The following is a 15,820-nucleotide window of genomic DNA, read 5'->3' on the forward strand; positions in this document are numbered from 1 at the left end:
CATCGCCGCACACAGTGGGAGAATTCTTTGCTCTCTTGGCGCTGGGAGCTGAGAAGGTGTTCACTGGGCCATCAGTCTGGGTCCCCTATCACTCCCCGGAGTCGGTGGTAGACCTCTTGGGGGGGGGGGGTAAGTAGGTCCCCTTGCGGCTCTGGCGTGGGCAGGCAGACCAAGCAGCGTCCTTTGCCCAATGCCTCTTGGTCTGACTTGCTCGGTACTGGGTCCCTCTTGTTGGTCTTCTTCTTGGGTAAGGGCGAAGGGAATCGATGCTGGGAAGAGCCCAGTGCCAGGGGTGCGCTACACACTGACGCTAAAGTGCTGGGCATTCCGAGGCTGGGCGAAGAGCAGCCTCCATGAGGAGGCCCTCAAGTGAATGTCGCACTCTTTCTGTGTCCTGGGATGAAAGTTCTTACAGACGCGACACTTTTCTTTAATGTGGGATTCTACCAGGTACTTTAGACAGCTGACATGCGGGTCACTAACAGGCATAGACCTGTTGCAGTCAGAGCGGGGCTTAAAACCTGGAGACTGAGGCATGCCCTGCCTGGGGCAAAGTCTCCGCCGGGACCCTAACTGACTAGCTATAGTACTTAACGGCTACTTACTACCTAATCTACTATAAAAAAACATACTATTTAAAGCTGAAACATGAGGTTCAAAGAGTCGGGACAAAAAAAGAAAACAGATCACTTGTGAAGCAAAGGAAAGAGATGCTCTGACCAACCACCATGGGTGGTAAGAAGGAATTGAGAGGGTGTAGGGCTGGCGGCGCCTGACATACCGACGCATGAGCGTAGCACCCAAGGCAGCGCCACAGTCAGCCCTACAGATACCGCTAAGGCAAAAGTCTTCGACAACTGTGCACGTGGGCGTGCACACCCCTAGAATGGAATTGACGTGAGCAAGCACACAAATAACATATGATATGCAAACAAGGATGTGGCAGGAAGGGGAGCAACAAAAAGTTGTCTTTTCAGTTCCATGGTTTTGTACGGATTACTTTTTATGTGAATATCTTTCAGTACATCAGGTGGACGGGTGGCCTATGGTTTACAGGCCTCTTTAAAGAAGCATATTTTCAGGAGGACCTTGAAGAAGAAAGAATGGGGTAAACAAATTTAGGACTAGGTCAAGACAAGTTCCAGGCAAAGGTTTGTATGAAAATTATTTAATTCCTGGGTTTTATACAATAAACAAAAGATGACAGGTGCTGTCAACATGTATACACAAACACCCTTTATGCACACATCTCTCTTTCAATGCAGTATGGACTCAGAACTTGAACACAGGGAGGTACAGAACTGACTTTGCATGACAGTTAATTAATGCATTCTATGAAAGACAAATATTCAGAATGCCAATGTGTAACTGGTGCTGGGGCATCCAGAGCTGTGAGCCCGTGTTACCGCTCTGCCTCATCAAAAGTGAGGAGTTTCTTAGTGAGGAAGACTGGGTCACACCGTAAAATATGGAGTTTATAGTATTTTATTATTAATAAAAATATGTATTTATCGATTGCCAGGTATACTTATAGCACTTCTCAAAATGTGTTAAATCCATAACATAAAGTGCTTTCAGTTTAAGGGTCCAATCCTCTGAATTGTTGAGAATGCTGAATTCCATCTGAATTCAGTGGATGTGGAGGGTGTACATTTCAGGACTGGTGTATAAAGCCCCAGTTGTGGACTCTGATTCTATGGGAGTGTTAGCTGCACAAGGAATACACAACTGGGCCATAAATCCATATGAACAAAAAGACTAGAATTATCAATTCCTGTGCACTCTCAATGCCCATGCTGAGGCCCATTAAAATCAATGGGACTCCATGCAGTCATAAGCTTTCACCCATGTGGATCTTTTTGCCTTAATGAGGGAGTTTGGTTGAATAAGTAAATTGAATATATATTACAATGTTCTCTGTTCAGTACTTTATGTAAATTGATATTATTTAAGGAGCCAAAACAAGATTACCTCTTAAAGAATCCTAAGTGTCAGAGGGATGAAAAATAAATATAATAATAGAAATAAATTATAGTCGGATAAAATTTATAGATGTGGAGAGAAATGTACCCCTTCTTTGACCACTACTAATTCTAAAGTAAGTTTTCAAAGAAACACAAAAATTAATATTCCCCACATTGCAAACATCTTCTTCATTACAATCACTAACCTAAGAAAAAAATAGGGTTTTTTTGTTGTTGTTGTACACACCCTAAAAGAAGGCAAGGTTAAATAAACCTTTTGAGTATAACTACCTCAGTTCTATAGTAAGCAGCACTAGTTAAAAGACTCGGGAATGGGTAAATTATAGTACCAAATGGCTGAGAATTAATCTCTGACGACTAGCTGCAATCTAACGAGGCATCTGTGTCCCAGGGAACCCACAGTATGTCCCTGGCGGTATGTGTAGTGTGTAGAGTCTGCATGGCATTCTTTGTCCTCTTTTGCAGGCGGCTTTTCGTCTCATTGTTTAGAATATCCTCATGCATCTGTGACGCGTGGAATGCATTCATACTAACAGACTTACTATTGTTTTCTCTCAGAAGCTTTGTTGAGCAAAGACTGAATCACAGTTCCTGATAATTATATTGCTTAATTAATCAAGACAAAAAAAATTTGCAAATCATTGCCTGGTTGCCAAGCAGGGAGATAAAAATGAAAACAATACAAGCTGAAGCAATATAACAAAAGTAACAGCTAGCTGATCAGAAATTCTTATATAATGAAGCTATTAATGCTAAATCGGTTAATGTTAACATTGCTCCAGGTGTCTCTACTTAGATGCAAACAAAAAGGCTAACATTATGTATATAAAAGGCCAAATGTTGCCATGGATTCTGTAACCTGATAGAGAGGACAGCCTTTTCATTTGATTAGGGAATGCAATTTAAATACCAGGGACTGAAGCCAAACAACAGACATTTCTCTCTGCAAGCCTCTCTCATTCACCCTGGGGTCAGTAGCTGGTGAACAAAAGGTCAGCCACACTTGCCCTGGAAATGTCTGGATTAATTTTATTACATTGTAATGGTTTGTACTTTAAATGTAGGGATAACACTAAATTTCCAGTTGGCTATTATTCTTTATGCCTTTGGGTGTTTTTTGACTAATATGTAAAAGAGACAGCTTTTCTTGGATCGATTCACACAATTTTCAAACCAGCTTATAATGCTAAATTCTAAAAAATGTTTATGAAACTCGTGACAAGATACTGTTGGCTATATGATTGTATAATACTTCAGCATTTAAGATGTCATTTTCATTACTTTTAAGTCCCTGACAAGTGGATTGCAGATTCTTTATATACCCAAAATAAAGTTCAACAGCAATAAAAGGTCATAATTTAAAAAGTTGCAAATTCTAAGTTTTATTTTTGTAGATGTATACTGACAAATTACTAATTGTTAAACTGTACAGTTCTTGTATCTTTCACAGTTCCGAAAGATGCATCGTATTCAACTTGAAAAATGTGTCACTGGATTTATGCATCTTTTCTGCACTTGGCTGTACTCCAAGATAAATATCATCCTTTATGTATGAAGGAGATGATATTGTGGACTATAATTACTTTTATAAAATAAATTTTGCCCTGAAAAGTTAACATATCAAATATATTAGAACCAAAATTTACACACACACACACACACACACACACGCACTCAATTTCTGCATTTAAAATATAAAAATCCCATCTTTACGTACATAACTTTTTAGACACTGGTTGCTTTTGCTTTGAGATTTAAACCCACATTTACAAGGAAGTTGAAAAAAGTTACACTATTTTAAATTGTTGACAAAAACAGAAAAGAAATTAAAGTAAGTCTTACAAATACAAATTCTTTGACATTTCACACAAACACTAGGATGCCGAGTGAGAGGAATCGCACACAATCCTTAAATCATCCAGGTGAGTCAGATTATTGCAGAGCTCTCAAACATTGTTTGAGGGTACATACAATACCATATGTGCAGCAGTAGCTAAGCATGATGGGGTGAATTAATGCCAAGTGAAAGCCTGAACTCTAAATTCCCTTGCTTTTATTAGTTTAAATAGATCTTTGCCATTGTTTTCAATATCTTTCTTCATATTTCATCTCCTACAGTTTTAGAATTTTGAAAGGTTGCCCCAAATGCTAAGCATTAGTGTAATATGAATACGTTCTTCATTTCATATCTAACCATTTAAATCTCTACTCATATTACATTCTCGGAATAAAGTTTCCTTTAAGCTACACAAGAATTGTTGGTCATTTGAACAATGTTTATGATGGACACAATAAAGTAGTTAAAACATACCTCTGGTTTCTTCATTATCTCTACGAAAAACATGCGATTCTTCATTGGATAAATAATAATTAAAACATCTCCAAAATCTGTTGGTATAATACCCCTGCGGTAGTTCCTGGTGTGCTCAGACCAGACGATGTGAACCTCATCATTTCCCAAGTGACGAAGCTGCAACAGCAAATTGGCTCTTTATTAATCAGAGTGATAACAACAGTTTATGAGGGGTCATGGCTTACAAATTGAATTACAATGCTTGACAGTAGAAATATTTCATTACAGGAAAGGTTAAAATATTGCTTTTTCTCTGCTCGTTGGAATTAAAAGCAACTAAATAACTTGCCTCATTCAAAACACATTGTTATTTAATGGTTTGATTAAGTAATTATCAAATTATCAACTTGCATGAGGTGTACATGCACAGTATATATAGATTTCTGTGCTAATCTGGATTACTAGAGCAAAATGTTAATTTGCAGAACATTTTAATTTAATTTTAATTTAATATTATAGTTTTCACAGTCATAGTAACTACTATGATTCACGTTGCAAACACACTTTCCATTGTGACTTCGCATATCCTATTTTCTCAGACACCTGAAAGATTCACTTTTGGGTCTGACACTTACTGTGCTATATCTGTCAGAAGGCAAACTGTGTTTTGAAAATGTGAGCAAAATCTCTGAAGTAGTTTCTGAGTTATGACAGAATGGGAGAAAAGTACCTTTTTAAAAAAACAAAAAATATGTCTTAAGTTTAAAGTTGAAACGTAGCATAGAAATAGTCCTTATTAAGTAGTAGTGCCTTTTCTTTGTGAAGAAAAAAAGTTTGATTTAACAAAGGTAAAGTCATTTGAAAATTACATATTGAGCATCCACAATAGACTGTTTTTGCTTTACCTTGACATTATATCTATTATTAAAGGTGAAATTTACCCCTATGCAGAGGGCCAGCACAAGACCTGTGCAATATTTAAGTTCCATTTAAACCTTAAAATAGATAAAGCTGGTGATTAAAGTGAAGCATAGGCCTTGTTCTGGCCTTCTGTATATAGTGATGAATTTCACTCTACTAGAATTGGATGGTAATTTTTAACAGTAAAGGATTTCTATCAAAGTTGCAAAACAACATTGCGAGGATCAGAATGCTAACAGTACCTTTGCTTAGGACATTATAGATTAATAATACCTGGAATTTATACTTGAGAAAAGCAAAATAAGACCTGTTCATTCAATAACTCAAGTTCACAGCTCATTATTTGATTTTACTTGACACAGAAAAGTTGCTGAATTTATTTCTCTGATTTATACGTACAAATGAAAAATCCATTTCAGTCCTATCTACAAAACAAGTAATCATCAGTCCCTCATTCCTCAGTTTGAAATGTGTAAACACTACACAAAGTATTTTTTTCCTGGACCAATACAGATTAGCGTAAATTAACTTTCTCACTATCGTGCCCATGGCTATGAGCATTTCATTATTTTCTAATGATATCTGATGACTGAGATAAAATAACCATAAATGTGTGAATATTGTGTGTATATATATATATTTAGCAATATTAAGCGGTGGTACTGTGAGAATATACGGTGAAATCTTGGTTTCACTGAAGATAATAGCAAAACTCCCACGATTTCACCCATGGTGAGCAAATAGATTCAATTATAAAATCATAAGAGTGACCACAAACAAGATGTGAAGCAAATTTGCTATTGAAAAAAGAAACTACCTGGGTTACACTAATACATACATTTCACCTGTTCAGAAAAAGCCTGTATTAATCTAACAAAAAGTAAAAGGAACGTGGAAGGGAATGTGGTGTGTTAATATATTAGTTTACTAGCTGAACAATAGTAAGGGCTCAAATCAGGCAACCTGTACTCACTGAGTAGAATTTTTGAAAACAGTTCAATGGGATTATTTTTGGAAGTGCTACTCAATGTAAGTGAGGATTAATATATGCAGATGTATAGAAAGCAATGAGCAAAACATAGGACCAAATCCTTTTAAAAAAGGAACATTTTTAATCATATGAATTCTTCAACCAATGATTTCTTATATTTATCAGCACTTTTCATTCTGAAGAATCCCAAAATACATTACAAACATTACAGTGATTGCTCCACCTATGTCTGAAATACAGTCACTTCTAGAGCAGCACCATATTTTGTAGTAGGACTTAGATACAAGAGAACATCCAAAATAGGAGGAAATTAGGCCAAAAGAATGTAATTTCGCTAGTTGCCATTTATCCAGGAAAAAATGGCTTACTCCCCTACCTCTTGCAAAAACCACAAGGATATACTTAATCACCACACATGATTGGTGCCTTGTTTTTATCTTTTCTGAAAGATATCTCCCTTCAGCAGCATAGTGCTCCTTAGTATAACGCTTTTGGCATCAGTTTAATACTCATTTAGAAGAGACAGACAGACACCTACTGAATCATGACCCTTACTTCCTATAGCTCCTAGAGTTCTCTGAGACATTACCCATCCAAGTACTCGCAAGGCTACATTCTGCTTCGTCTATGAGATATAACACAATCACAGCCCAAAGTAATGTGCCAGAAACATACATTTGCTTTACATTAGAATGACAATTGCCTTTAAAGCATAAAAGATCATTTTATCATAATATTTCTAAAAGGACATATCTCCTTGATCAGTATTATTATTATTATTTGTACTACAATACTGCCTAGGAGCCCTAGCCATAGACCACATTGTGTTAGGCACTGTACAAACACAGAACAAAAAGACAGTCCCTACCCCCAGAAACTTACAGTCTAGCATACAAGACGAAAACCAACAGATCGATATAGACAGATGGGAATACAAGTAAACAATGAGACAATATTGGTCAGCATGACGGGCAGTGGTTTCTCCACACCAACAGTTTAACCATTGTCAGGTTTTTTGTCGATATCATTGCAAAGGAGAATTTTGAGGGGGGGATCTGAAGGTGGGTAATAAGGTAGCTTTGTGGATGTTTATGCCAAATGCCTTCCAAACACATGGGGCAAGAAGGGCGATAGCACAAGATGCCTGTTTGAAAATTTAACAAGTGGGCAGTGGAGGCTGGCATCATGGGTCAAAAAGAGGCAAACATCAACAGCTCAGTAGTGAATGAGCGATAAGTAGGGTGGGGATTTACTATGAAGGGCCTTGAAAGTGAACACAAGCAGTTTATGTTTGATTCAACAGAGAAGGGGGAGCCTATGGGGGGATTCCAAGAGAGAGGTGACATTCTCAAAGTGATGGGCTAGGAAAAAATTTAGAAGCAGCATTCTGAATGGATATGAATGCGGAAAGATCGCATTTCTCAAGACCAGAAAAAAGAATGTTGCATTAATCAAGGCGCAAGATGATGAGAGCTTGGGTGAGAGCTTTAGTGGATGTACAATGGCCATATCTTAGAGATTTAGATATAGCCTGGCTATGAGGACCCAGAGTTACTGGAGTTGAAGTGACACTCAGGTTATGGCCTGTCTGACAGGCATGATGGTGGCATTGTCCACAGCAACAGAGAAAGGAGATAGTGAGGAAGATGTCAGAGGGAGAAGATTACGAGCTCTGTTTTAGCCATGTTTAGCAAGACATTCACAAGATGTCAGAGAGGTAGAATGAGGCTTTACTTTGGACAGAAGACAACATGGTATAGAGACGCAAATCTGTTGCTGGCATGGTTGTTAAATTTGTGTTCGCAGATGAGATTACCCAGAGATGAAATGTATAGGCAGAAGAGAAGGGGACCTAGGACAGAGGCCTGTGGAAGTCCCACAGAAAATTAGAGGGCAGATGAGGAAGGACATGTTGAAGGAGAGCTTAGAGAGTTAGGAGGGGAACCAGGAGAGGACATAGTCTTGTAAATCAATGGAGGAAAAGATTTCACTGAATTTTCAGTGAATTCTGACAATATTGATTATATTGTTATAATACTGTACTTATCAACTTTTGTGTTTTGCTAAAACATCATTATATTGCCAGTGACACAGAACAGTAAAACCATAATACACTAACTGTAGACTTCTTATTTGGATCACTGAAAAAAAATAATATTTTGGATTTTAGAGTAGCAGCTATGTTAGTCTGTATTCGCAAAAAGAAAAGGAGTACTTGTGGCACCTTAGAGACTAACAAATTTGTTAGTCTCTAAGGTGCCACAAGTACTCCTTTTCATTTTGGATTTTGTGTGATATATATCTCAAGCTTCTGAGCACAAACTAAACAAAAAAGGAACAGTTTTGGCTATGGTCAAATAAGCAAAAAAATGAGTAATCGAGAGCAAAAGTGATGAATTCTCTCTCCTTCAACTGAAAAAACCAACCAACCGACCACGAAAAGGATGAAACTGGAAAATAAGACAAATAAGTAGATTGTCGATTTAAATTGAGCCCTGCTCTGAAAGATACTGGAGATGTACATTAGCAAATACTCAAGGAAGGAAGCTCTTGCAGTTGTTTGCATTTTCTTTCTCAAAACTTAATAGATTAGTATTAATTTATAAACTGCACATAAAGACATCTTTAATAATGTGAATAAGATTTACACACATTTTTAAGCACACATTTGTTCAAGTACAGTAGTTTCCTTAATGTCTCAATTAGATCAAACCATGAATATACATATAACTTCGGTCAATTTATAGCCTCTAATCTGAATTATGCCATCATTAATCATGTCTCAGCTGCACTCCCTCAGCTAGAATATGTGCTTCAGAATGTACTTGTCAGTTACAGCACAAATGCTCATTTTTCAAGCCTTACAAAAACAACTCCATGTTCTGAGGCTAGTCGTGCGCCGCTTCCACTCACTCACTTGAGTAAATAGTTTTAAAGGCACTCTGCTTTAGCTAGTCTGCATGCTGCCTGCCAGGCAACACGCCACTGCTGACACTGGTCATGGTACACACCTAATAGTCTGACCTCCTTTTCCTACTAATTGCATTACTTAGCCAGCTGGCTCCAGAAAGGAGTCATCTGTTTGATTGAAGAATTCCTGCTTTTGGGTAGGCATGGCTGCTACTTTTACTAAGTAACAGTCAGGCCTGACATCCCCATTGTTTGTCTGACAGTGAGCCCATCCTAAAATCTAAGTTTTATTTGTAAATTAACCAAGAAACTTCCTGCCAGAACAGCGCTGCCTGGAGACTGATAATGTGTGCCTTTCATTCCCTTTCACTCTTACTGTATCACTGCCAATTTGTTTTTCTGCTGCTGGCCAGCCTTAGGCTATAAAAGCCTTGTAAGACATAAGTGCAATTATAGTCCTGGAGTCAAATGAATTGGACAAATCCAATAGCACAGCTCGGTCCCCACTTTGCAAACCCCTACAGCTGTTAGATTAGCTGCTAAAAATCTAATCTAGCTATAGCTAACAAATTTCTGAAGCGAAGGAGCAAGAGTTCAGTATAGGGGTGCAACCAGATTTCTGAATTGAAAATGTTCTACTATGACAATAGGAGAAGATGGAATAAATCACTTTTTGAAATTTTGCAGCTCATTTTTAAACTGTTAGGTACAATTTAGTTAGACTAAGACAAGGAACTGTAGGATGTTGTTACTGAGATTGATTTTTATTCTAGCTGTGAGATATCTGATAGAAGTTTCAACACTAATGATGCTAAAGCTTACAGCTGGAAAAGGTACCAGTTGAATTTTGATTATGTCAATAGGAAAGCTTTTGTTCAGGGCCAAGTCTCTTAATATTATTTGGAGTTGTAGTATTTATTTTAAAAAGAGCAACAACATTTTTAATATGAAAACTTGATTTTCAAATGTAGGCCATACAAAAATATGTAAAGGAAAAAATATTTGTATTCTTGTTGTCTACTGAATTACTAGGCCAAATTCATTCCTGATGGATGTGCACTAATTTTAGTGAATTTTAAACCAGAAGTGGATGCATCCCCTTGTGCCTAAGAAAAAAATAAAACACCATAACAAAATATTTAGGTGGAGTTACTGCATCAGACTATAATTCCACAACCCATAGAATATACAGCCCGCTGTACAACTGCAGTATTTACAGGATGCTTCCTTGGCCAGCAGAGGTAAGACTTTCTGTTATACTCTTGGGTTTGCAACCTAAGTAAGATGATCAGCACTCTGATTCTTCTGCCTGGAGACAGGCGGAAAGAATAGAGCAAAGAACAGAGATATGAAAATAGAGCTATTGGCCTAGGAGCCACCAGGTTTCAGGCAGAAATCTGAGAATCTGCCTGGTGGAAGCAGAGGGAACGAGGAAGAGAATGCTACCCTTCTCTCATCCTTGAGTGGCAGCACACTAGGATTCTCACTTCTTAGTAATACAAGTTGTTTTTTTTTTTTAAAATAGCATTGGATATTTCTGTAGAAGCAGCAAATGAATGAAAACTACTCAAAAACATGAGGTTTTAATACCACAATAAACAATTCTCTTTCTCAACTCCTGTTAGGAAGTTATGACAGGGAAGGGAAGGAGTAGAAAACTCCTCGTGGTCTTGACATTTTTCTCCACTGATTTAAGATGGAAATATGGATTCCTCCTACGTGAAGATCTGATAACTCTCAAACAACATCAGTCCTATTGTGAATATGGCAGATACTCTCAAATAAGATCATGACACGTATCACCAAGATCTCGCATCTCTCTCTCTTTCTCACTCCTGGATGAGTGTCATGACAAACGCAATCTTTTCATGACTTGTTCTGGTCAGGTATTGACTCGTGCCCCAAAAAAAAAAAAGTGTGCGTGAGGGCAACTATGACATTTTTCTTCTAATTGATCTGCACGGGAGAGTCACATGGACATGTTTATTCAAGTACATAGTCCTATCTGGTTCAATTGGTATACAGACCTCTAAATGTGGGATTTCATAGCTTAGTTCTCTGAACTGGTCTGCGTACTGCTGTTGGAGTCCAAGTGGATTATTGTTTTTGGGGCTTTCGACATTTATACTGATATCAACTCTTTTGGATCAGCAAGTAAGATTCGAAGAAATGGACACCTTGGATTTTACCATGAAGATGAGGAAAGCTCCCACAGGGCTTGTTGCATATTCAATCTTGTCTTTGGAACTGGATTGAATATCACAGATAACCAGGCTCAAACCATCAGCTCATTGGTTTCACTGTGAACCTTATTTCGTATGTATTATCATTGCTAGAACCAAATCTCACAGACCCCAGTGAAGATATGATCTGAAGGCAATGAGATTGCATAGGTGTGAATGAACACCCACAGGATCTTTATTACAAATATTCTGGGAAAAGGAAAAGACACAGCTTGACTATCAAAAAATAGGGTGAGTTTGCAGGGCGAGTAGTCAGAAATTCCATCTTTCTAATGTTAACTAAGCAAATGTGATATGGAAATCAACATGACAATGAATATGGCACCTCACAATGACATTTTACAGTTATTTCTCAGGGCACAACCGTATTTTAAAGCAAATGAGGTATCTACGGTTCCATTACTGATCGATCTTAACAATTCACTTTATGAGGGTAGGGTGCCGACCATCCTTAAACCATGCAGAAGTTTGCCACCTGTCCAAAATATCTCTGACCTTCTGGAGTGCCCACCAGTTACTGCTCAATCTTAAACAAAAAAGTAGCTGGATATCAACAAAACTCTGAGTTGGTTCCTGTCTGGGTTCTGGCCATCCTTTGAAGCTGAAACTACTTGTCAGGATTGTGCATGATCAAATTATGGTTTTAAGTTGGTTGGTAATTTTTGCTACTATAACTCATCACTTTTCTTTCACTCCTTTTCTTTTCCTTTATTAGACTCGATCGCTCATTTATTCATCCATGTTTGTACTTTAAGAGAATGATATTTTATCACATTATATTGCATGTGTTTTTATTCTATTGTACTAAACTCTGAAGGTTTTGGCAGTGAGGCAAATTAAATAAAATGACTGCTATTATTATTACTAATAATGGTATTTGATGCTGCCATGGAAATGCAGAATCCAATGTTCACAAGGCACTTCATTCGGGGAATCTAGCTGCAGAATTTAACTCCCACGTGCTGCAGAATAAAGAGGGGCTTGCATACATAGTACAATTTATGTTCCATTCAAATTTTGATTTGAGCATATGAAGATTAACTCCTATATTTCAAAATAATGTATTAATAATATTAGAAATTAGAAATTTCTATCATAGTAAATGATATAAATGAGTTACCTTTTTGGTCAGTGAATCATCGGAATCTGACGGCATTCTTGTGGACACATGAAAAATGACTTCCACAGTAGAGGTAGCATAATACGGTGCTGTTTGTCCTGTGCTGCCATTACGTTGCAGACCACCCATAAATCCACAATGTGTTGAAAGATCAACCTTATTGATATAAAAGGGAAAACAATAAGGAAAAAACCTTCTCCTTACTGAGCCATATTTAAAGGATATTATAGCACAGACAATCAACAGTGTGTGTATATGTATATTTAAAGTGTTAAGGCTTCAATTTTCTGCGTGTGTGTGTGTGGGGGGGAGGTCTTTGTGCAACATTTTAGGATATGCCAGCTTTCCGTTTCTGTAAGCTGCTAAAAAGAAACATCTCTAAAACTAATAACTAGACAGTTATAATGGAGACAAGGTGATTTGCTTACCTGTTAATATAGTTTCTTTTAGTCTTTAGTGGGTCATTATAGACAACTGGTATTCTATCTTTCTACTACCAAATGACAAGAGGGATCAAAATAATTCTGTAACACTCGGCTCCTTTATTCTGACTAATTCTGTTTGAGCAAATCAGTTCAAGAAACCTCAGAGTAATGAACCACACCTATGCACCCTTAATTAAAAATCAATGTCAAATATGGAGAAAACACGAACAGGGAAACATAGGTGAAAGGAAGCGCCTCTCTCGCTAAGCGTGGTTACCATTACAATTTAGTAAAAAATATGAATATCTAAAAGGATACATGCTCACCACTGCTTCAGTCTTATAAAACCTTTATAACTGTAAAACCCCACTTTTAGGCAAAGGGAAGTCAAAGTTTCCACTTCACAGTTCAGCAATCTGGGCTGACCCATTGAAAAGTAAGAGAAGCTAAAATTAGGGCAAGAGAACTATCTGTTTTCTCTTATATCCTATGGGTCAGCGCAGACAGTGGGAGCTTTAATGGCAATATCACTATAGGCATTACTGTAACAACAATCAACAGACCACATTATAAAGGGCTTTCTTGCAGGCATGCCAAACTGGCAGTGGCAAGAGAAATGATGTAGGAATGCCTAGGTTACAGCCCTACAGAGTTCTAGAAGGAAGGCATCTCTCTTTCTGCCTGTAAGATGGCTAAAACCCTGTTAGAGTGGGCTCTGATGGTTGGAAGGTGATACCCGCTTTAGACCACAGAGGTGAGAGAATGACTCAGAGGTGTATCTGGCAATTAAGTCCTTCAACTCCCTCTACTGCTGTAAGATGAACAAAATTTCAGATGACTGCTTCTAGGGCTTTTTTAAGCATGATCCCCAGTTTCTTCTTTACATTAAAGGTATGAAGTAATTCTCATTATTTAGAGAGGAACAGAGAAAAGGAAGGACTCTCTTCAGCCAATCTGTCAGGGAAAGGATCATGGGAAAGGAATAAGTGAGGGGCCAATTTGGTTATCCTTGCATTTTGATTAAAGATTCAGTAAAGATCTTTGACGGGAAGGGCCTGAAAATCTTCCATTCTCTTAGCTGAACTGATGGCCTCTAGAAAAATTGTCTGAAGGGTGGAGAATCTTTTGGAGACTTGTCTTACAGGCTTGAAGAGAAAAACACAGGAGGACATACAAGACCAGGTTCAGATCGAAAGGGAGTATAAACAGATGGGAAGGGAGCAGAGCCTTGGCTTGTTTATTGCCTTACTGCCTTTGGTTCTGATCTAAAAAGACATGGTTCAAATTTGCTTACCTTACATGTCAAAAGCTGTTTTTTTCTGTTAGCCATGCAGACTCAGCCTCCGAGCTGAAAGTTAAGCTAGGTTCTTTTTACTGTTTCATGCATTATCACTAGCATTATGGATCCCCTAGGTCAAATTCTGTCTTCAGTTGCACCTCAGTAGGATTGCACAGTGTACATGAGGACAGAATACGGCCATGCAGTTGGACCTTAATTAACAATCCTCTTGATGATGTGCGATCCAGAACAGAATCCAGCTCACTCTTCCCCTTGCTGCAGTGGCTCTGCAGGACTAACAAGAGTAAACAGCTGTAAACATGTACTTTTCTCACTGAAGCAAGGAGAGTAAGAGGAAAGACATGGAGCAGCTCTGCTGAAGAAGACTATTCCATTTTTGGAGAGTCATTTTCTGACCATAATTTTCTTTATGGAATAGGACCACTTCTGGGTTGAAACTCCACTGGCCTTTTTTGTTGCTAGTTTTAGCACTCTAGCTCAGCTGTGCTAACACGTCAGTCTATTTGAGCTGGAAGACACACTTCCAGCTGCAGCAGAGACATACCCTGAAAGGATGAGGTGATATACTGCACCAAGGTGGCCTGGATCAAATGAAGAATACTGGGATGCCACTAGCCTAAGATCTCAATACCTTCAAATGTAACTTTTCCATTAGCAGGGAAAGAGAAAAGATGTACTACCTCTAGCGTGTAGGTGGTACAAGGCATTAACCTCAAGAGCATCATCCTCATTCAAAAGGTGGACAGCAGAAGAGGAGCTTCTGTACCTTCTCATTTCCTGGTATAATGCTGAGGTCCCTGTGGGGCAAATGCCCATAGCTGTCATATAAGGAGAATACCTAGAGCTGTGGTTCCCCTTAATGGATCTGACGGAGGCATAGCCAGTCTGCTCTGCAATTCCTTTTTTGAGACTATGTGAATGGCAAAGAGGGCAATTAGATTTCTCTCTACCCACAGAAAGACATGACATGCTTTTCATTATTTTCCAGGTTTTTTTAATGCCACAAAGGCTGACTATGCAGGTGACCATGGTCATGTACATCTTCACCACTTTGCCCTTTAGATCACAGCTGAAATGAAGAAGGACAAACTACACTGGCCAGTGGCCTTAGCTTCAGAGGTGCTAAGCATCTACAGCTCTCATTCAATTCCACTGGAACAGTGGGTTCTCAACACCTCTGAAAATCAGGTCCTCAGTTCCCAGACAGTTTGGAGGTCTCTGATTTAATCTAGCAGCCTTATGCTACTTTGTGACAAAAGTGAGCAGTACAGGTCAAGAAGCTACAGATGACCCATAATAGATAATATCCTTTCACAATCAACAGCCCAGGGATAAGTTCAGGTCTAGTGAAAGAGACAGTAGCTCTAATGGGTACAGAAATCTCACGAGTCAGAGCTGAAGAGAGTACTTGTGGAAGTGAGCCCATAAATAGATGGATGGATCGATTTACTGAAGTTGTTTATTGAGTACTAGTCTTTGTAGTATGCAAGCTTTCTAGGCAGAGCAACATGAACTTTGAGGTAGGCCTCTGCAAGAGCAGAGATCTGATCCCTGAAAGCCTAGTGGCTTAAGGCTCTAGGAAGAACAGCTTGCCTCAGTAAATACTGAGTCAGGGAAGGGGTAAAGGATTTC

General features: G+C 38.4%; 1 protein-coding gene across 5 annotated transcripts in view; it reads right to left on the bottom strand.

Annotated features, from left to right (window-relative positions):
• Positions 1–15,820, bottom strand: part of RALGAPA2 (Ral GTPase activating protein catalytic subunit alpha 2) — a 298,342-nt gene that overhangs the window by 104,097 nt on the left and 178,425 nt on the right. For 4 of the 5 annotated variants that reach the window (XM_038398015.2, XM_038398014.2, XM_038398012.2 and 1 more), the window contains 2 exons: positions 12,464–12,619; positions 4,297–4,455 (listed from right to left, as the gene is read on the bottom strand). In XM_038398015.2, the coding sequence (XP_038253943.1) occupies positions 4,297–4,455; positions 12,464–12,619 (315 nt within the window). The remainder of the gene's footprint in view (positions 1–4,296; positions 4,456–12,463; positions 12,620–15,820) is intronic. The other variant, XM_043512164.1, reaches the window with a different exon arrangement.

This window comes from Dermochelys coriacea, chromosome 3, assembly GCF_009764565.3.
Source record: "Dermochelys coriacea isolate rDerCor1 chromosome 3, rDerCor1.pri.v4, whole genome shotgun sequence".
Lineage (NCBI taxonomy): Eukaryota > Metazoa > Chordata > Testudines > Dermochelyidae > Dermochelys > Dermochelys coriacea.